The sequence below is a fragment of the Aplidium turbinatum genome, chromosome 17, assembly GCF_918807975.1.
Source record: "Aplidium turbinatum chromosome 17, kaAplTurb1.1, whole genome shotgun sequence".
NCBI lineage: Eukaryota > Metazoa > Chordata > Ascidiacea > Aplousobranchia > Polyclinidae > Aplidium > Aplidium turbinatum.
In genome coordinates, this window is record NC_137488.1 from 18,208,294 (window position 1) to 18,229,080 (window position 20,787).

At 37.9% G+C, this 20,787-nt stretch overlaps 1 protein-coding gene across 1 annotated transcript; it reads right to left on the reverse strand.

Annotated features, from left to right (window-relative positions):
• Positions 1-149: 149 nt before the first annotated feature.
• On the reverse strand, positions 150-14,225 carry LOC145786492 (centromere/kinetochore protein zw10 homolog). The gene is made up of 18 exons (XM_082598157.1): positions 14,044-14,225; positions 13,431-13,565; positions 12,876-13,055; positions 12,299-12,452; positions 12,021-12,146; positions 11,342-11,466; positions 10,760-10,868; positions 10,382-10,503; positions 8,116-8,191; positions 7,600-7,718; positions 5,723-5,874; positions 5,069-5,152; positions 4,372-4,443; positions 3,790-3,959; positions 2,772-2,902; positions 2,017-2,184; positions 1,280-1,443; positions 150-877 (listed from the first exon to the last, which is right to left on the reverse strand). Exons 1-18 carry the CDS (start codon positions 14,146-14,148, stop codon positions 754-756), a joined length of 2,316 nt encoding a protein of 771 aa, XP_082454283.1. The 5' UTR covers positions 14,149-14,225; the 3' UTR covers positions 150-753.
• Between the last annotated feature and the right edge of the window lie 6,562 nt (positions 14,226-20,787).

The window sequence follows — 20,787 nt, forward strand, 5'->3', positions numbered from 1 at the left end:
ATTGAACCGTTTTACAGGAATATTAGTGGTTACCTCAGTTTCAAAAAAAATGACCTCTTTACGTGGATTCAACGTAACATGGCTAGTTTTCGTATGAAAATTGACGGATTTTGCTGGCTGGTGATAGAGTCACGAGAATCATTGTTGCAGTTTATTGTATGTTTGCCAACTATGACGTAACCAATATAAAATGAAATTGTAAACACGCATGTGATGCAGTGAGTGAGTTTGGCTCTAAACCTGCCAGTCCAGACAGGCCTTGGTCAAATGATATTAATAGTTATTGATCGAGAATGACACGCGAACATGCCGCTGTACAAGCCTTGTCTAGTAAGACACCTCTAAGTAACTTCACTGATGATATTACAGTTCTACATTTTAATGCAAACATTTCAAAAATGTTGTAAAAATGCGTTTTCAGCATGGCCGGAATAGCTGAGACTGATCAAAGTTCAAAAGAGGGATTTCCGTTATTGCGGCAAAGATTGGCAATACACCATTCTTACAAGGTCTCATCTGTATTAGAAGTCACGCTTTTTGACGACAACTGTTACAAACAGAACTCAAACAATTGAGTGAAAGTGAAAATACTCAACAAATGTAAGAACATAAATACGATATCACCAACTTCCCCCTACCACATTTTCAACAAAAGAGTGGCCAAGCAGGAGCAGTCAGCCCGTTCATTGCACCACTCTTGTTCGCCGGAGACGATTATGCACAAGTTCAACACGAGAGGTGCTGTCGGACCAATCAGTATCGTATTTTGGAAATAGCATTCGCTCTTCTGTCAGTATTTTGAAACAAAGCGCGAATCAATCCTTTAACCTCCACAACAGTGAACGATCCAGCCAAAGGGCCTTTGCCATCGGCCCACCTTGAATAGAATGAAGAATTTGTTACTGAAGCTTTGCCCAAACAAAAGCGATTTCGAAAAAGTTCTTTTTGTCTTGAAAATGGGACATACTTTAGGGGGGTTGAAGAAAACCCCTTTAGGGTAACTTTGCATGTAAAAACTAGTAGAAAGTATCACGTAAACTTGCTTCCCCTAAAAGTTTTTAATAAAACAACAATCTATGCAGCACTAGATGGCAGTGTTCTAAGCAAGCATTCAAAACGAAAGCTAGAAAGGGCGCCGGTTCGACACCGCTCAAGAGCACACGGATGTGTCTTTGAAAAGAGACATGTCTGAAGGCGGACAATCGGACATGCCATCTAAATCTTTAACCACGTGACGTAAGCCTGGATACGACAAAAAGCAGCAATTAGCATTTCCCACCTGTCCACGATGTCCTGAAGACTTGCGTCCAACACTAGGATCAGCTCCGACAGTCTCTGCCACTTGCGCACCTCTCGTTGCCACAGCAACCGATCATCTCTGGATTCGTCGTCATCCGGTGGAGAGAAGAGAGAGTGAATTTGATCTTGAAGGAGGCAGCAGACCTGAAATAGATCACAACCAATTGTCACCGCCTTGCATCATAGTTCTGGAGCGATAGTCTGACCGTTGACGTGAGAATAGCAGACCAGTTCGTTTATGATTCATTGAATGAAACAAAGTACTGATGGTCAAACCACATGATCAACTGCACAATCTGCCATACTCGAAACGGAGTTTGTAGTCTGCATTATTTGGTTGATGAAACAACGCAACGGCTGCGCGATGCCTTCCCTGACATTTAGTTCAAAATTCCAACCACAGCCTCAAGACACTGAAACGCAAAGCTCTCGTCCCTTGGATAGGCTTTGAAAATGAAACAAGCAGTATCGCTTTCTAGTTCCTTATTTTAAAGATCTCCAAAGTAAATTCAGTTGCAGCACATGAAGCAGGAAATCTCAAAGATTTGTAGCTTCCATAGAAAGGGTCGATACTTGAATTCACAATAAAATGCAGTGACATGGAAATGATCCGGTGACTGAGTGCACCAGACTTGATATGTTGCCGAAATTTCGGTTTGAAATAGATTGTTCAAAGTGTTTCAAAACGGGGGATGGCAGTATCGTAAATATTCTCACCATGTTTAGTTGCACGGAATCGTCCGATGAAATATCCTGCATTGTGCACACGGCACCCACCACCTCGGCAATGACGGAATCAACCAGTGTTGCCAGCGCACTTTGCAGAATATTATGAGGAAACACGTCGACCCATACTTTGCGTAAATGCTGCAGTTGATGCATGACCTGAAAAAAACATTGTGGTTAGTACAGAGGGAAAGTAAACCTTTCAACAGCCCCTTACATTGACATTGTGGTAAAAGTAAAGAGGTCTGGTGCTTGACTCACTATAACACACTTCATGATGTTTTTATACTTGGTTGGCACAACTATACACCTGGCAACCCTTGATCACTCTCAAAGCAGAATTTTTGTCTTCGAAATATACCGAACATCATCTTAGGACAAATACTACCTAAGCCTGTTGCACGATCAAAATTTGCTTTACTTGTGCAGATGTTTTCATTCAGCGGAAACTAAGTGGACACAAAAGCAATAGCTGAACAGTGGCACAAACGAAGGGTTTGCAACATCCGGCAATACGCAGCGATGAAAACTAGAAGAAAGTATGCAAATCAAACTAAAACGCGCGTTGCTGAATTGAAACAGCATTGAAACGAGTACTGAAATCTCATTTTTATGTTCCACTCGGAACAAAACGTCGCTAATAATCAAACAGCAAATCAGCCGTTTTTAACGTCCGCAGACGTTGAATCAATGTAAAAAATGGTTGATCTGCTGTCTGGGTAAGAGTGATCTCAAACAAGCGGCACCTGCTTAATCGGTCGCTCGGCAACACTGTACTTATCCGAGTTGGGATCGGACGAGAAGGTCTTTAAAGGAGCAAGAAACTCGTCCAGGATATCCCTTTGTCTCCTCATCTGCATCAGCAGACATTCGCTTCCTGGAATAACAAGAGCATTGGGCTCGCGAGTTGAAAGGCGTGCATTTATTATCAAGCCGTACTCCACATCGCGCGTATATGTAGTAGGAATAATACTCCCGGATGAACTGTAGCTATTGCAAACAAAGTGGTCAATCAGCAAGCAGAGCTGACACAATTACATAAAAACTTCTATGGGTCTTCTACTAATTATAACATATTTTTGTCTTGAAGCGCTGTGCTAAAAGTCGTTAAACTTTTTTGCCTTTTATTGTATATTTTTGAGATTTTCTGGTTGTAGCGTAGGTGGTACGCGAGCACTGTATGAAACTGCTAAATAGTACGCGAATAGAAAAAGTTTGGGAATCACTGCTCTATCATATTCCGTTAACAAGTTATGGGAAATCCCCTATGTTTAGCCCCACACGAGTTTCGACCACGCGGTACCACATCTAAATGACGTCATAATGGAATAAAAATTACATTTTTCAAATCAGTGTCCAAAATCCCATCATACGCGAACCCGAACGTTTTTAATGTCGAAAGTATGGGAAAAATAAAACACCCTAGTGAGTAAGTTATGTGTTACCTGAGGTTTCATGTTAAGATAGTAATTATCAGTTTTGATTGAATTTTCTATTTAATAAGTGTTATTCTATTTGAATAAGTGTTGCGCCTGATGATTGTTATCTAACATGAAACCAAACGTAGCGCATAACTTACCCATATTAGTTTTTTTGTGATAGTAGCAATAATAAATATTTAAAAGTTGATTCATAGTGCAAAACTTGAATATAGTGAGGTGGTTTTTCATAGCTCGAAACTGCAGTAATTTCGTTCAACGTTTTGCAGAAGCTTGTCGTCGCAATATACTGTACACTGCACAAGAGCCAATCCTTTCAACTCACCAAGCTGTCTTATCATTGGCACCTGGTGGACAAAGGTCAGCTCAACACCACAGTCTTTAGTTGGGAGGTACTTTGAAAATTGGTGGCCCATGGTCAGAAGATGGTGTGCTATGTACCAGCAGTCGTTGTAATGGAGAGCGGCAGCTTGAGGAAGGTTGCTCAGAGATTCTCTGTTTATTGAATAAGAAATCAATACCTTCAATAGGGTGCCCGATTTTTGGGCAATTTCTCAAAAAAATAAGCTTGGGTAATGTTCTGAATGGATTTTCAACGCTGAAGTCAAAAATGGCGTTTATCCATTCAGAATATGACCCAAGCATATTTTTCGGGGAAAGTCTCCCAAAAATGGGACACCCTAATCTACATGCAGTTGGGAGATTAAACCTTATAGCGAATGAAAAAGTCGTCAGTTTATCTTAACACGAGTAGTTGAGTACAGTCAACATTCGAATAAAAACATTACGTTTTTAATCGGAATATGGCTGATGTCAAATATTCATCATTCGCCATGTACGGTTCGAAGGCTGGCTGCCAACTGTTTCCACAAATCTCGTTGATAAATTTTAATCAAAATGAGCTTACTTGTGGTACGTTGGTACAACCGCTGCAAAGAGTTCAAACATATTCTGGGTGGTTACAACCAGCCGCATAGCACTGCAAAACAGAAGGAAGTCTATGAAAGTTGAGAAGAAGCTCCCTTACCAGCCAATGCTACAATGCGGATTGGAAAAGTACGCTGCTGAGGTTCAAAGGTGCTGTTACTTACCCCAGCCAATGGGCTACTTAAACGTCATATGACGCTATTTGAGCTCACACCCGATAAAACCAATTAGACAATTTGTCTTCTCATTTACAATAGAAGGTGGTTCCATCCCCGGGCATCATACGGTATCTTAATAGCCTTACAAATGCTAATCCGCAGATAGCACTCGCAACTCATAGTTGCGATGGACGTTTATCGCAAACACAGTTCAGGTAGCCACCCATTATACACAGTTCACCCGTGCAGAGCATTTGCTATGTTGTGTGTTGTAAACCATTAAAGAGACAAATGGGTCTTACATGTCATTGGTTTAGTTTGTGAACTTTAGGTTATACAGTATTCCTTTTTAATCAACTGGACAACCCTGATGTTTCAGGATAACGACCAGGCTTCTTTGAAGCAAAATGGGAAGAGAGAGGGGCCCCAAGCATTTGGTGCAAAAACTATTTTTCTTTAAACATAATATGAGCAACTGAAACCCAATATCTTTAGAGTTTAGACGAACTTTCTCCATACCATTCAGGGCTTGACGTCGTGGCTTCGTGCAGTGTCTTATAGGCCAAATCAACCACTTTCTTTGCTCCTTTGCTTATACGGAACCTGTACAAAAAGGCAGGTGTGACACAGTGAACTAAAACACCATTGAAAGTCTGTAAAATTCAATGCATAAATTAGGATTCTGTTCAGATAACGAATTATGTTAAAGTTTAAAATGCACAAGATTACTCTCCGTAAGGGTAGAAACTATTGTAAGTTTATCTAGCTACAACTTCAACACACATTGCGCGCAAAAAAGCACAAAGTCAAAACTAAAAAGGAACTTTTGTCCTTGTTTAGTCGGTTGGTAATAAACAAGTTGATGATGTACCTGGAGCAACTAAAATTAGTCAGGTTTTTAATCTTCAAAGCTATATAACCTTTTTAGTTAACGTAATAGACCAAACGAATAGGAAGAAGACTAAAGAGCATAGAAAACATGGGAAGACACCGTGAAAAACAATCCGACAAAATAAAACTTTAAAAGTGTAAATTCCAACGTTTGAGGGAGATAGAAGAGTTGCTGACTCGTTGCAGATAACTGATGTTTCAAAATGAAGACCAGGCTTCTTTGAAATAAAGTGGAAAAAAGGCAGGGGCTAATGTAATAGCAGCCTACAGTACCGTACATACTTTGGTAAGCACAGCGTTTGGTCATGCAAGGGTTTGCTCGGCTTCAGCAACCTGCTTGTCATCTCTACCACTTGACTCTTTTCATTTTTCACGTCAGGCTTTAACTTCTCTAGAACATCCACAGATAGTTTTTCGTATTCTTCACCTTCGATCTGAAGACACAACAAAGATTGCGCATAAACTGGTTATTCTAAACACTCCAGTTTAACCTTTCACTTGGCGTTAACATTGGCATGAAATAATAAACATCTGAGATGTCCGTTTGCAATTCAAACAGGGTATATGTATAAACACTACAGCACAAAGGGAGTTTAAATTCCTAGATGGCCTCGAAATTCACGGCGGACACCGCGGACATGTCCGCCGTCGCAGCATGTGATGTCCGCGGAAAGTACCATCTAGATCGGTCATATTTGTCCGCCGTAAAATAACACAGGAGCGATACAAATCGTCATTGCATAACACGAAGAATTGTTACGAGAATATAATTTCCCGCGCATTCTAGCGCGCGTCTAGAAAATGTGAATACTGCATTCCTTATCTTCCATCTGGGGTTTTTTTTGGTCGTTTATCGGTTATTGACCAATTTTTTAGCAAAATAACCGAAAAAAATATAGTCAATTCGGTCAAAATGTCCGAAAAAAATAATGTTGTAGCTAGTCAGGAAGTGCAAATTTTGGTTTGTATCACCTACTTGAAAGGAAATATTTTCATCAGAAAAAATGACCGAATTTTTTTAAGTCATTACGGACAAATGACCGAAAAGTCTCAGCGAAAAAAAAAACCCAGGCCATTCAAGCAGGAAAACCTTCGATTTTTATGTTGCTTAAACTAGCTATTGGTGACATTCTTTTTCTTCTTCTTACTGACATTGAATCAACGTAACAAAGGTGAATTCTTAGCTAAGAATCAAATTCACTTTCGCTCACATGACACGCAAAAATAAACCTAAACAAATATGCCTAGTGAAACTTTACACAGCAGAGAAAACTGTAGAAGTTTTCCGACGCGTGCGCAGAGCATTGTGATGCAAGAAGCCACACGACCTCGTTCGGTGGAAGTTAATCAGTTGTGCGGCGTACTAATTGGCTACACGGCGCTTTGACTCTTCAAGCGTACGTCGTTGGTCTGATGAAAGCCTTTCAGAGTGACTTCGCTGAAATTTTAAAAAGCCTTCTAAACCGTAGCTATAGTTCTCAAATGGCGAAGAATTGTCAAGATAAAGTGATTAAGCATGACGATCGACGCTAAAACTGGTGTGTCCGCCGTGAGACTTAATTTGTCCGCCGAGATAGCTGCTCAGACCGGACACGTTTGTTCGGAGTCAGCAAAAACGAATTTCGAGCATTTTGTGCACCCCGATAGCTCAATTGGTTAAGCACATGACTTTGTACAGGAAGAAATCTCAAGATCAAGTGGCGTTGGTTCGGCTGTCGGGGTGTAGCAACGCATTTCAAGGAATGCATTCCATTTAGCAGCATCTGGTGGTGTGAATATATCAGACAACAACACTTCAACAATCGAAAACTTCACTGTCAACCTCGGTAAACTGGCCTGCGTCAGTAGTTCAAAGCCTTTACATTGGAGACCCTACAACAATTATGCAAAACTGTCGGGAATAACATATCAGAGATTGTCTTAGTCCGAGGATAAAGATTTCTGCAATCAATCACCTAAGCGGTCACTTCTTTGAGAGGCGTATCCCTGCAAAGAACATTTTCAATTAGCCAGCCAAAGGCACTGAACGACGCCGGGAACGCTGAACAAATTCAAGAGCTTAACATCAGGATAAAAAGCGAAATGCTCTATGGGCTCATTATTTTTTTAATAGATTAACCAGGCGTGCCAACCATTCTGTTCCTAATTGTTGGAATCACCTCAATAGTTTCCTGAAGGTTCATCTTCATAGAGTGGCGAGCGGAAGACAAGATGGCGGTGCATCGTTGGTTGGCGAAGTGGACGTGGATATTGCTGACAAACCCAACCAGGCCACCTTCTAAAGCAAGACAAGGTTGTCAGTTAAAACAACGTAACAAAACGCAGTAAAATGTAGTCAATGATTTTAGGTGGTTGTGAGCAATTGTAAGGAGAAACCTAGGAAACATTGTCTAATTAAATACTTGATAGAGTTGTTGCCAAAACCTTTTGGCAGTGGATTTCTAGACCTAGACTGACGGTACGATGTGGAGATGTTTATCCTTTACATAGAAATCAAATATATTAAAACACTTGACCGAAGTTTGCAGATGTTAAGGTTTTTATTTTTATTCGTCGATAGTCGTGTCATTTATTGGCGATACAGTAAAAAGCATGGCGAATGAAAAAACTGTACAACTTAAAAAAATGTTTCCTTTTACTAAATAATAAAATCCAAGTTATTTTTGCAAACTTACCTTTTTCCAGCTGGTCTTCCGTCAGGAATCCAATTTCCGTCAAAGATTTTTCAAATTTCACGACAGTTTCTTCGACCTTCAACCACATAGGTTGATATATTAACAATTATTCCAAATAAGATCCAACAAACAATAAAAATCGTTTGCCCACCGCTAGCTCTGGTCAATGTGATTGATCGGGGCATCCTGTCAGCAAATGAATCCTCATTTTACACTGATTTTACGTTTCCACATGTTGACTCCATGTAAAAAAGGACTAATTTGCAGACGGGGCAATCCCACATAAAAGCGCACCGAAACCATCATTCACACGACCGGGAAAAGCCATGATGAGCCAATTGATGACGTAAGATGTTAGCGTGCGCCTCATTCATTTTCTTTTTAGTAGAGATGTACCGATACCAATATTTTGGCCGATACCGATATCACTTTTTTAGGCCGATAGCGATACCGTTAGTTTGGCCGATACTTTAGTGTTGCAAAAAGAAGCAATTTTGGTATTTGCAAGGAATTATATCAAATGCTAAGTTTTACCTTATTTGCATAAAACTATTAAAAAAAGCTTTGAATTGGCATAATTTAATTAAAGATTCAAGAATCCAATCTCAACCGCATTGTTGTGTCATAATTAGTAGGTTTTAGTAATGAAAGGCCACCATGATTGAGGACTGGGGTATAAGGGAAGAAACATTACATCATAATTGGGGTTTCTGAAAAATCACTAAAGTGTTTGCGCAAACTCTCCAAATAGGCTTTCATAATTGATAATAAGATGTAAAATGTAAACCAAGTTATATGTGTAGTCGTACAAAAACTATTCGACAAGTAATGTGCAACCTAAGGGCGGTAGGCACTTTAACATACTGATATCCCATTAAACCACGAACCATCAACCAATCAGAAGCTACGGTGTTCATGACATCATCAAGGTTGCGTTTCTCGGAACAAAGGAAAAATGCAACTTCCCACCACTGCTATTGCTCTTGTTTGTTGTGTAATTACTAAACGAAGTTTAAAATAATAATCCACTCTATGGCTGAATGCTGAAATGGTCACAATTGGACGGACAAACTAACATCTGATGGTTCATGGTTCGTTCAATTGAATATCAGTATGTTAAAGTTCCTACCCCTAAGGGCGCTTGTCATTTGGCTGAGAAGCTTTTGCCAGGCCAAGACTACCCAGATAGCAAAAATGTATAACTTTGCATCGTTTTTGCGTTGCTAAACGTTTAAAAAAAACATGTTACTTGGTTGTTTTTAGTAAGCTGGTTCTATCAGTTTGTAATTTAATTTCCACCTTTCGTTGTAATAAACTCATCAAGCTTAAACAATGTCAGTGTAAGTAGGCTGCGCAACGAACTCCCACAGGGTCACAGTTATCACCACTTGCTGCTAACAAGTCAAAGAACATCTATGTCTTTTGATGTTGCCGATTTGCGTCACATTTTTGTGTTTTTTTTTAAGTGATACTTGCTCTTCGCTATTTCTGTCACGTTACTTGGTGTGGTGTAGCACGTGTCATCACGTACCACCATCTCTCTTGACGACAGCGCAGTGTGAGTTTTGCGATTTTGAATGTTAGGCTACAGAACAATAATCGCCGGAGGCTAAGTTTTCATGACAAAGTTAAATATTTCTGCTTCCGGAGTGCCCCACAATCGAATTTGTTAATTTATTATTCGATAAAATGTTTAGATGATGTCACGTCATTACGCCGATTTGAGATACAGTTTCATTCATGACGTCGTATGGATCAAAAACGTTTACAAGTTTTATACTCTGCTGAGAGTAAAAAAGAAATACAAATGATAAATATTGGAGAAATTGAGTCTCCTTCACAACTTAAGAATCGAACGCAAAACTGCTGAAACAAAACGTTTTGTTTGTGTGAAAGAATCACTGCAAGCAACCAATGTTAAAAGGTGCGTGCAAGAAGTCATGGGAGTGTGAGGTATCAAAAATTTGAACAGGTTGTTATGTTTCTACATCAATGTGACGTTAGTTACTACTTTAAAAAATCTACATCTTAGCTTCTGTAGAAAATCCGCAGCAAACGCCTTTTTTTGCAAACGCCTTTTTTTACATCGGTATCGGCCAAATTTTGCCGATACCGATACTCAAAAAATGGCCGATATCACCGATACCGATATATCGGTATATCTCTACTTTTTAGTAAGGCATTTAGTAGGCTGCCATCATCGCAAGCAGCATCAGTCGACCAAGCAACGCAACAAGGGAAAATACCGTGACATCAGTCAACTCACCTTCTTGTAATGCTGCAGTTCGTCTTTGGAATTAGGAATCGACTTCCTCAGGCATTGATCAATGAGGCTAGTGATGAGCTCATCTTGCACAAGATCGCGAAACAAACGCATTAGTTGGTTGTCTGTTGATAATTGGAAAGTGACCATTCTGTTACACAACAACCGAACCAGCAAAATTGGACATTTTTACATTGAATCTACGTCCAAAGACATTAACTCAAGGCAAAAACGATTTTGCAAGTTGCGAAATCGCCTGTGGTCTCTCTGCATACCAGAAGTTGCCGAACAAGCTATAAGACTACAGTGATACTAATGGTAAAGTATGATGAACTTTTGCTTAAGAAAAAAAAAAGTTTTAAAAAAACAGACCATACGCACCCTGGCTCTCCTTTGCATCGGGCAACAAGCGAAATTTAAGTAAATGATCGTACAGGAATTTGAGGGCTGTGAACACTTTGTCAAACACCAGCTCTGGAGAAAGTTGTTTCTGAAAAGCAAAGCAATTTCGGTGAGATATCAAGCTTCTTCTGTCGAGTCTTTTACAGTAAAATTTATTTAATAGTCCACAAATTGACACTTTCGTCGGCAACAAAGTCGTACCCTAAAAGGTCCCACTTCGTGCACTGGCAGATAACCTTGGGACACACAAGAAGATGGCCCATTGTTCAGCTTAGAAACATTTTATAGGGCCTGTGTGTTTACTGTGTATATATCTCCTACTTTACCATAGCAAATGTTGAACAGAAATAAATTTTTATTAATCGCAGTTATGCTTTATGAATTAATATAAACTAAGTACTTTGTTAATACAATTCCAATGAGCATCTGTTAGACAGAAGAATCACCACATCAAATGGGCAGTTTTTTTATGAAAAAGTGTCTTCCATTGAGCATTGCTGCAATGTGACTTTAGATTGAAACTGTTCTGATATTTCACTCATAACTCCTTGCATAACCTACCTTTTCAGTGTTCAATTTGGTATCTTTTTCGACCAACAGAACAGCACTGGTTGACAACTTAACACAGGGATGTGATAATTCATCAGAGATAAAAGGCTTTAAAAAATTTTCCATGAAGATTTTACCTGTATTAGATTGCAGTATTCTTACCTGTAAACAAATGCTAGCCCAACACACTTTAAATACATTTGGCTGGCAGAGGGCTGGTGCTATTGCATCACAAGCTCATTATACAAACAGTCTAACAATGAACAAGTTTTCAGGCACACACAACAACACATCAAAAAAACTAATGAAAATGCGGTCTATCAGCAGTCTATCTATTAACAACAGCCAAGTTAAATGGTACACTGGACAATAGACATATCACTTCATCGGAATGTTTTAACACAACGTGTGCAGTAACTTTATGCTTGTCATTCTAATGAGAAAACACACACATCATCTCATAGACAAACAAACAAATTCTTAAGTAATATCAAAAATTACCATTTGGGAAACAGTTGTTGTTACAGCAACAGCAACTAAACATTTATTAAGAATAATTTACTGTTACTTACATTGATGCAACGCTACTGAGTAGCAAATAGTTGTTTCAAAACACCCTTCTATAACCAAATCCAAAGCTCAATAATAAACACAATGTATTTTTTTAAATTTAGACAGTTTATTGGCATACTTAATCTTTGCATCTTGAACTTTATATTTTCACATTGAAATAACGCATAAACAATATCTTGCCCTGAAGATGCTATGGACTGGTCTGAAAAGTCGATCGTTAGTTTGGTTTCGATTTCTTCATCATCTGCAGATTAAAAAACACTTGAAGTGGTTCAAAAAGTCATTAAAACCTTTAGTTAAACAACTTAAACATAAAGTAAATGATCAACACTGCAAATCAATTGTTCATTGCTAGTAAAAGAAGCTATTATAGGCCTATAAGTATTTTTAACAGACCAGTAGGTAAAATGAGTTGAATAGAATTCCTCCATGCCTCATCAAGAGCACATTGAATGGTTTCTCTGTGAGCTAAATATTCCAATTTCAATGCTTTACAGATTGGCAACTCAACTAGCTCGTTGTCTTCAAGAGAATCTAATAGTTTATGAATCTAAACAATCAAAGATCAATTTACTTTCATCATTTGCAGAAAAATATTCATTAGGCCTAATTTCCTTTGTTGCTTATGAATTTTTATATGCTGAAATATTTTGTATAATGACAACACATTTATCAAATTTGTATTACTTAGTTTTAAAGTAGTTGTACTGTACGCTCATGCTTAACATTTGAAATAAGTGGACAGGAAAGCATGGTAGTCAGCATCATGTCCACTTCTTAGCAACCCATCAAGTGTATTGTCAGAAGTAGTACACAACCATCTTTATGTTTAATGAGAATCAAACCAAAGTACTTTAAAACATCAGACACTCTCATAACTTGGTCAAGGAGCTAGCTTTGTCAACTAAACTGAACTTTAATACCCTTCGTGATTATAAAGTGATTACGATTAGTCGATTACCAACAAACTAACCTTGGAAATAGTAATTGTGGCTTGTAAAATGTTCTTCAGTTGAAGCTGAGAGTCATGGTCTTGAAAGGCGATGTGAATAGAATATAACTTTTCCAAGACTTCAACCAGTTTTGATGTTTTCAAATGCTCAACAACAATTTTTTCATACTCTTTAGTTGAATCTTCAATCTGGTTCTTAATCTAAAGATTATTTGAACCACACAAAATAGTTTTAATGCATTAAGTATTTTAAGTTTTATAGCCTAAGACATTTTTTTCTAGCAAAATACCAATACCTTCCTTACAACAACAGTTTAAACTATAGACCTATTTGGAGTCTCAAAACCCCTGACTGATTTCTACATGTCATTGTCAAAATATTTCTTATGATGTTGTATCCTCTTCACCTCTAAGTCAGTTGGTAAAGTAATAATTTTCATAATGGGCTTTGCAGAGTGCAAAGAACCGTTTGTGAAAAAACCATGTGCAAAAGTTGTCTCATAACTGTAACACCCAACTATGATATATATAATTTAGTAGGCTATACCGGTATTAGCTTAATTCTATATCACATACCATGGTGTCTAATGATTGCTGCAAGTCAGTAGCTTCCCTTTGAATTGATGTTAATTTTGAATTTATATTGTCAGATGATGTTAGTTGTGGTGCGAAGTCAATGTACGATTGTTCAATGAACTCACTGACATCTCGCTGAAAGCATAAAAAATTAAAGTAATGTTGTTAAAGCGTTTTTGTACTTGGAAACAAGATATTGAGTCATAACGCAGTATTGCCTATTGTAAGAGCTAAGGTAGAATACATTTTAAAGAGCAAAATTGTACAATTCTAGAAAAAGTGTTTTACAATATTCCATTTGAGAGTCCTTATTTAATTACATCGCATAACTTTATCATTTTTTAATTATAGGTCTATCATGGAATAGAAACTTTGTAATGCTGGCAGTGGCAGTAGCATTGCACAACTAGTACGGTACCGGTACGTAGGCTATTTGATTTTGAAGTAATCAACTTATAGGATCTGGAAAATGGAAATGCTTTTCTTTATTGGATATTAAAAAAGCATAGGTCTGAAAACAAGAAATCAGAGTAATATTGAAAGAACTTATATAAAGAGATAAATTGTTAATAAACGCATTAAACAATTTATAAAAAAGAGTCAAGCTCCATACCTTGACATCAAAAGCTCGTGCAGATAATTTACTAACTTTTGTATTCCAATCATCCTTAGCAAGGCTTCCAGCACTTGCTAAAGCTTCAGTTACCAAAGAAGTCATGTGCTAATCTTTGTTGAGTTAATAAACGAAACTATTTCGCTTTTCTACCAGCACACGCGCCAAAAATACCTCTTCGATTCTAATTTCTAACCAAAATCAGAAACTAAAAGAGAAATAAAGTTCAAAACTTTATTGCTGAGAATTCCCCCAGTGTGAAACAAGGTTTTGATGAGGAAGCAATTTTTCGAAATAAAACATCCACCACAGTGCGCTTTCTTTTTCTATGAACATGAACTATATCTTTATTGATTCATAGGAGGGATTTGTTAACTTAGTTCAAGCTAAAATACGACTTGAAAGATACAAAAAGTTGATCTTATTCAACTTCCAAACATTCAAGTTCCATAAATATTTTAATGTTTCGAAACTAAATTGCGACCGTGCCAAACTTCTTGTATAGCTTATGCCTATTTAGAAATTCATTTCTCTCTCAAGCACGCTTTAACCTGCTTTAACGTCCGTGTTTTATCGCTTCTACCATTTTACAGACCCCTTCTTCTTCTATGTTATGAAAAGTAATCTTCTTTTTTGCTTCGATGATTTAAAATGAAAAAGAAATGATGATAATTTTTTTATTTTGCTTTAACGTGAACTTTTTTCGCTTCAGAGCCTAATATATCAAAATATAGTAATTTCGTTTCATTGTGACTTCGAAACAAACAAGAAAACTGCCAATGCAGCCTACGCAGGCTAATACATTTTATGTTACCGGTAGGCTACCGTAGCCTATCGACTATTTACCTGCACCGGCTTAAAGGTAAGCCATTGACTGCTTTTTAGTAGGCCAACTTTTCTGCGTTGATTGTGTTGTGAAAGCAATCATGGGCAAGATGGAGTTGGAATGGATAGCCTATGTAAGACCTTTGTATCGGAGTGGAGTTTTTTGCATTCAAATTGCGTTGTTTTTTCGGTGTGCGCGCATTGATTGGCCTCGCGCTTTTTGCATTCCAGATGAGAGCTGGAAGCTTTGACATCGTGCTTTTTCAGTTGTTTAGTGGCTGTTTCTAATTCGTTCTTATTTTGGCTCAATTGTAACACGATCGTGTCATTTTTGGTTTTGGTTTAGTTGCTGGTCAATCGTTGCTTCATCTGGAATAAAAGTTTCACCATCCGTAGCCTATTGGATAAGGGCTTTTGGATGCGGATAATGATCATCACCCCCCTCCCACCAAAGCCCAGGAGTGTCATCATCTTACCGGACGGCCTTGATAGGAGCGTATAGCTTAGCCTATACTCTTTTTACATTGTTCGCTACAGATATTCAAACCAAAAAAATTAAACATTAGTTTTCTGCAACGAGAATGTAAACGTCTTTTTGCTCTTTTATCGACTGGAAAACACCTAACTTTAGCAGCGTAACTAAGAGGGGTGAGAGTCACAAACTTTTGAGGTGTTTGTAAATTGTGCAACGTCCTAGAAAAATGAAAACGACGCACCAGGGCGTCGCGGCAGACAGTTTGAAAACTTTTGGGCTGTATAAGTGTAGCGAAATAAAACAAAGTAACTTCAGCGGGTTTAACATGATGTATTATTACATACACAAATATAACATACCATAGGCTATAACATACCATAGTAACATATAACATACCAGGTAATTAAAAATAAACTCTAACGTTTTCGACACGTACGTGTGTCCTCATCATGAATTACATATCTGCAATATACATAAAATGAAAATTGAAAGGTAAATTTGACTTTGCACTATAACTGTAACTGTATACTAACGACACTCCAGACTGAAAAGCACAAACTGAACGAGTGACACACGAATGATTGCAAGTAAATTATACGGTGGAAAACAGATCACATGAGGTGTAAACTACAGTGTAGTGTAAACTACTACAGCGTAACTACAGTGTTTCAGTGTAGCCTATAAGAAATCACACTCAACTGAATGCAACGTAGCGCTAGTTTTGATAAACCGTTTTTGTTATAGCTTACTGTAGGGGTTATTAATAGCTCAGAAGCCGTTTAGAAGTTTCATGAACACATCTACGGTGATTTCAAGAACCTTTGAATAATATTCCTCAATCTATGTGAAGAATATTGAAGAGCTTTTTTTGACCCACTTTGAAATTTCCTCTCTTATAGAGCTATAGCTTATTGAATTGTGTGTTGCAAAGAAAGTTATTTCTTTTCTAATCTATTTATCTTTCTGAACACTGGAAAGCACTCAATGCGAGACAAAATGAATGACAAATTCAATGCTGCAATATTATTTTTATCCAACTTAGACGTTAAAGCCACGGAAACTCAATATAGTCTTAACCTTCTAACTGAGGTTTCGTTGTTGAATAAAAGACAATTAGTCAATTGTTACGATTGGAAGCACTTGAGTGCCTCAAGTAGAAAGAGTGAAAGTGACAAATCGTTTCCAGGTCTGCTGAGCTTCCTTGCATTAAATCTTATGCTCATTAGGATTATTACTTTTGTAGCAGTGGCTGCAATGTTGATCCGATGGATACAAAACCAAAGAGGTTACAATTTTTAACTGAATATATCCCTGCATTCATTTTCTAATTAATAAACACTGCAGCGCAGTAGCCACTGCTAAAAGTAATAAAAATACTTAAATAGAATTTCAACTGTAAATAGCTCAATAGTTGTAAATACACTTTATAGTAGGAAATTTTAAAATCACGAACGACACTTTTCTAAATGTAACCTACACTAGAAGGTAGGGTTACTGTTATCGACGGTATCGCCTTGTGGTGGAAATTAAGAATAGTGGGAGTTAACCTAGATGGCAAACAACAACAAACAACAATTGACCTACAGTTAAACAACATAGGTTATTCTATTGATTTTTTATATAAAGTTAAGTTAGTGTGGAAAGAGGAGAGACCATCTTCCCAAAATGCTTAAATGAAAGGAGGTTATGGCAAATATTAAGTGTAATTTAAAGCAGGCTAACTTAACAAACTGTGATGCAGGCCAGCCATACTGTTAAAAAAGAATTTTATTTAAAAATCAGAATTTATCAAAAATCAGATTTACTTTCTTGGCAAAGCTTTAGTATAGGTGGTAATGCAACCAGAAAGGGGCCAGATGGAACTACTGTGCCTGGGCGCAGTATCAACATTTTGAAACAAAATTAAAATTTCCTTGAAAGTATTGCGCTATATGACTCACGCATTGTCATCAGAGGGTGAAAGTGTGCCCATGTTTCCAGACATTAAAAATCCTACTGAAGCTGCGCCACTGGTTACAGAATACGGTCGCTTTTCAAGAAAATTATATCTACGAGTGACATCAACAGAAAATACATGTTTAATTATAACAACGTGTAGGCCTATAGTAAAATCGTAAAGTACGGTACAGATAAATCAATTAAATCAAATGTAATTGCTCTGCTTCGCTTTTTTGCTTAGCATTGAGCACTTTTTGTAGCATTAATAGTTTTCATTGTTTTGATATAATAATCAATTAAGTGATTAACACATTTTTTGTCTAATTGTGTTTAGGCAACTGGCGTGCTTAGTCTTTCACATCTGATAACTCAGTGCTAGTGTATAACAGATAAGCTAAAACCTAATATCAGAAATAGCTGTTAAAATGTAGATGAAAATGTCAATTAATGTCCAGCAGCGACACTTCAGACAAAGAAAACTTGGTATTTTACGACAGAGTCATCTTCCCGTCGTTCCGGTTGAATGCACAAGACGAGCACAAACTGCCCCATCTAACGGTGAATATGTAAAAATTAATTTTTATACAATGTAATTGTAATTCACAAGGTTGGTCTGTTACTGTGAATCACTTTGTATTTTACTTATATTTATTGTGGCGGGCGTTGTATAGAATGAGCTACCCGTTCATATCAGAGCTGCCGGGCAAGGCAACGATACCTCTGTGTACTGTTGTGGCAATTGCTGATACGGGGCCGAGACCTTCGTTCGATCGTCCACAGTGCAACTTTTATTTAGATAACGCAAGGATACAGCCAGAATTGATAATAAAGGAAGTACAAATGACCAGCAACTCAATCACAACGAGAACGACACGGTTACCTGCAAATAAATCGGAAATAAGAAAGATATTCGACTGTCTTCAACTAAAGCAGAAATATAAGAATGGACAAAATCGCCTAGAAGCAGCCACTAAACTGAAAGGGCATGACGTCGAAAGCCTCCTGCTTCTTTCAGCTGAAATGTAACGAGTGCGCGGGTCGATTAAGGAACCCTTGTAACCAAAGGCGTAGCAACCGCCCTCTGAACCCTCCGATCGGAGGGGGCCCCGCAAGGAATGAGGGCCCTCCGCCGAAGTTTTTGGAAGACTATCGAAATACAGAACACTAAACACGTGGTCACAAATGAACGCGAAATAGCAGAGCTTATTGGTATTGAGCAAGTGTTTTCAAAAAACACGGTGCAACGTAGGAAGAGAATGTTTGGTTACGAATGTGCTGATGATTCGAGTCGTCTTTCTGCTGAAGAAAAATTCAAATTGCAATTTTTTCTTGTTCTCACTGATCAGGCCATGTCTACTGTTTCTTCGCGCTTTGACCAACTCGTGAAGTGGTATAAGTTGTTTGAATTTCTGTACAACGCTAGCAGCCTGAAGAAGTGTCTCAGAGAAAATGATTGGATTGGTTGGTTTTGAATCTTTATCCTCGGACTGACAAAGCCTTGATTGGTTATTCCTTGTAGTTTCGCATAGCCTACTTGTAGAGGCTCTTGATGCAGGGCCGGTTACCGAGATTGGCAGAGCGATGTTTTCCAATTATTGAAGTGTTGTTGCCAGGATATTATTCCATTCACTAGGTGCCGCTGAATGGAAAGCAGTCCTGAAATGCGTTGCTCAAGCGCACACCCTGAGAGTCGAACTTGCGCCGCGTGGTCTTGAGTGCACGCGTAACCACTGAGCTAACCGGGCGGACAATGGAACTGGACAATCACTGCAAAAATTTAAAAGAAAAATGGGAGACATTGATGCCAACGAACTAATAACGGTATTGAATCGTTTCATTTATGTCATCAAGAAAGAGAGAGGACTTGTCACGGCAAGCATTTTTTAACGTACAAGAACAGCCTTCAGGCAGTGGCGCCGGCAGGGGCATCATCTTTTAAAAAAATTTGTTTTTATTAATTCATATTAATATTATTATTTTAATATTTGGATCCCAACCTCAAGTAAGTCAACTCAAGTTGCAAGGGGGGGGGGGGGGGGAGGGGGAGGAGGTAAAAGCTCTCTCCTCAAAAAAAAGTATGGAAAACCTTGATGACTAAATTGTACAGTAGATAAAAAGATTTTTCTACAGTAGCAAACCTCACACTCCCATGACTTCTTCCGCGCGCATTTTGGCATTGGTTGCTTGCAGTGATTCTTTTACTTAAACAAAACGTTTTGTTTCAGCAGTTTTGAGTTGTTCGATTCTTAAGTTGTAAAGGAGACTCAATTTCTCCAATATTTATCATTTATGTTTCTTCTTTAATCTCAGCAGAGTATAAAACTTGTAAAAGTTTTTCATCCATACGACGTCATGAATGAAATTATATCTCAAATCGGCGTAATGACGTGACATCATCTAAACATTTTACCGAATAATAAATTAACAAATTCGATCGTCAAAAGTGGTTTGGTGGTGGTAAATATTACGTAATGAAAAAATGTGATAAGGTTGGAAGACATTATGTCATGTATTTTCAATACAAATATGAAGTTTAAAATTTATTCTTTTGTTCATAGTCGTAATCCTCCTTCAAAGCGGTAATACAAAGAACAATTTTCGATAAGGGGGGCATCAAGAATATGTCGACATGACTTTTAACCCTTAGAAGGTTGGGCTCCTGGAGTCTTGCTCAGTTTGGGGGGGGGGGGGGGGCTGTCAATTATTCTTATGCTTTAGGAGTGATATCTCTGTTATTTTGGCACGGTTTCAAAATTTGGGATTCACTTTGTAAAATTATTCACGCTGAGCATATCCGAAAATTAAAACTATGTGAATTTTAGAACTGCTCATATACGTTGAAATGTTGAGGTCACTTATGAGTGTAATTTGTAGCGTGAGTTTACGCATTATTTTTTGGTAGAGTAATGAAGAACGTGCATAGTAATGTTGTGATTAATTTTTTTTACATTATTTTACATACAGCCAATGCCCTTCACGCTGTGAAACAGTTAGGATTAACGAGACATGGGCCAAATTAATTACTTTCATCCAGCTGATAGGAAAATGTTTCACAATAGAATATGAAATATTTCAGAGGATGTGCTGAGAAAAGCCTTATATCTTTCAATTTATAACCTTTATTCGCTCAAAATTTCAGCTCAATAGAGGTGAATAAAAGTTAGGAAAAGTCAAGAAAGCTCGTAGTCGCAGCCTCAGTGGTTTTAGAGATACAACTGTTGATACAAAAAAGTTGAAATGACAGCCCCCCCTCCTCCCCAACCTTCAAAGGGTTTACATTGAGTCAACAAATCTATGCCTTAAGGTTTACGTCATCTCCGGAGATCAGTAAAATATAAGGTTGTCATCTTCAGTGCAACAAGACCATTGATTGATTGGTTTAGTGAGGATTCGTAGTCCCATTGCTTTCATTTTGAGTGATCATACTGATTTTCAATTTATTCCTACAAGACGTTACGTAATGAAAAAATATATAACTAAGGTTGGAAGACATTATGTCATGTCTT

Excerpts from the sequence above, each read along its gene's own strand:
- LOC145786492 (XM_082598157.1), bottom strand. The coding sequence starts at position 14,148 with ATGACTTCTTTGGTAACTGAAGCTTTAGCAAGTGCTGGAAGCCTTGCT. Across the intron at positions 5,875-7,599 it reads ACCTTCAGGAAACTATTGAG|ATCGAAGGTGAAGAATACGA; the intron begins GTGATTCCAACA and ends TTGTGTCTTCAG. Across the intron at positions 2,185-2,771 it reads CCGAGCGACCGATTAAGCAG|GTCATGCATCAACTGCAGCA; the intron begins GTGCCGCTTGTT and ends TGTTTTTTTCAG.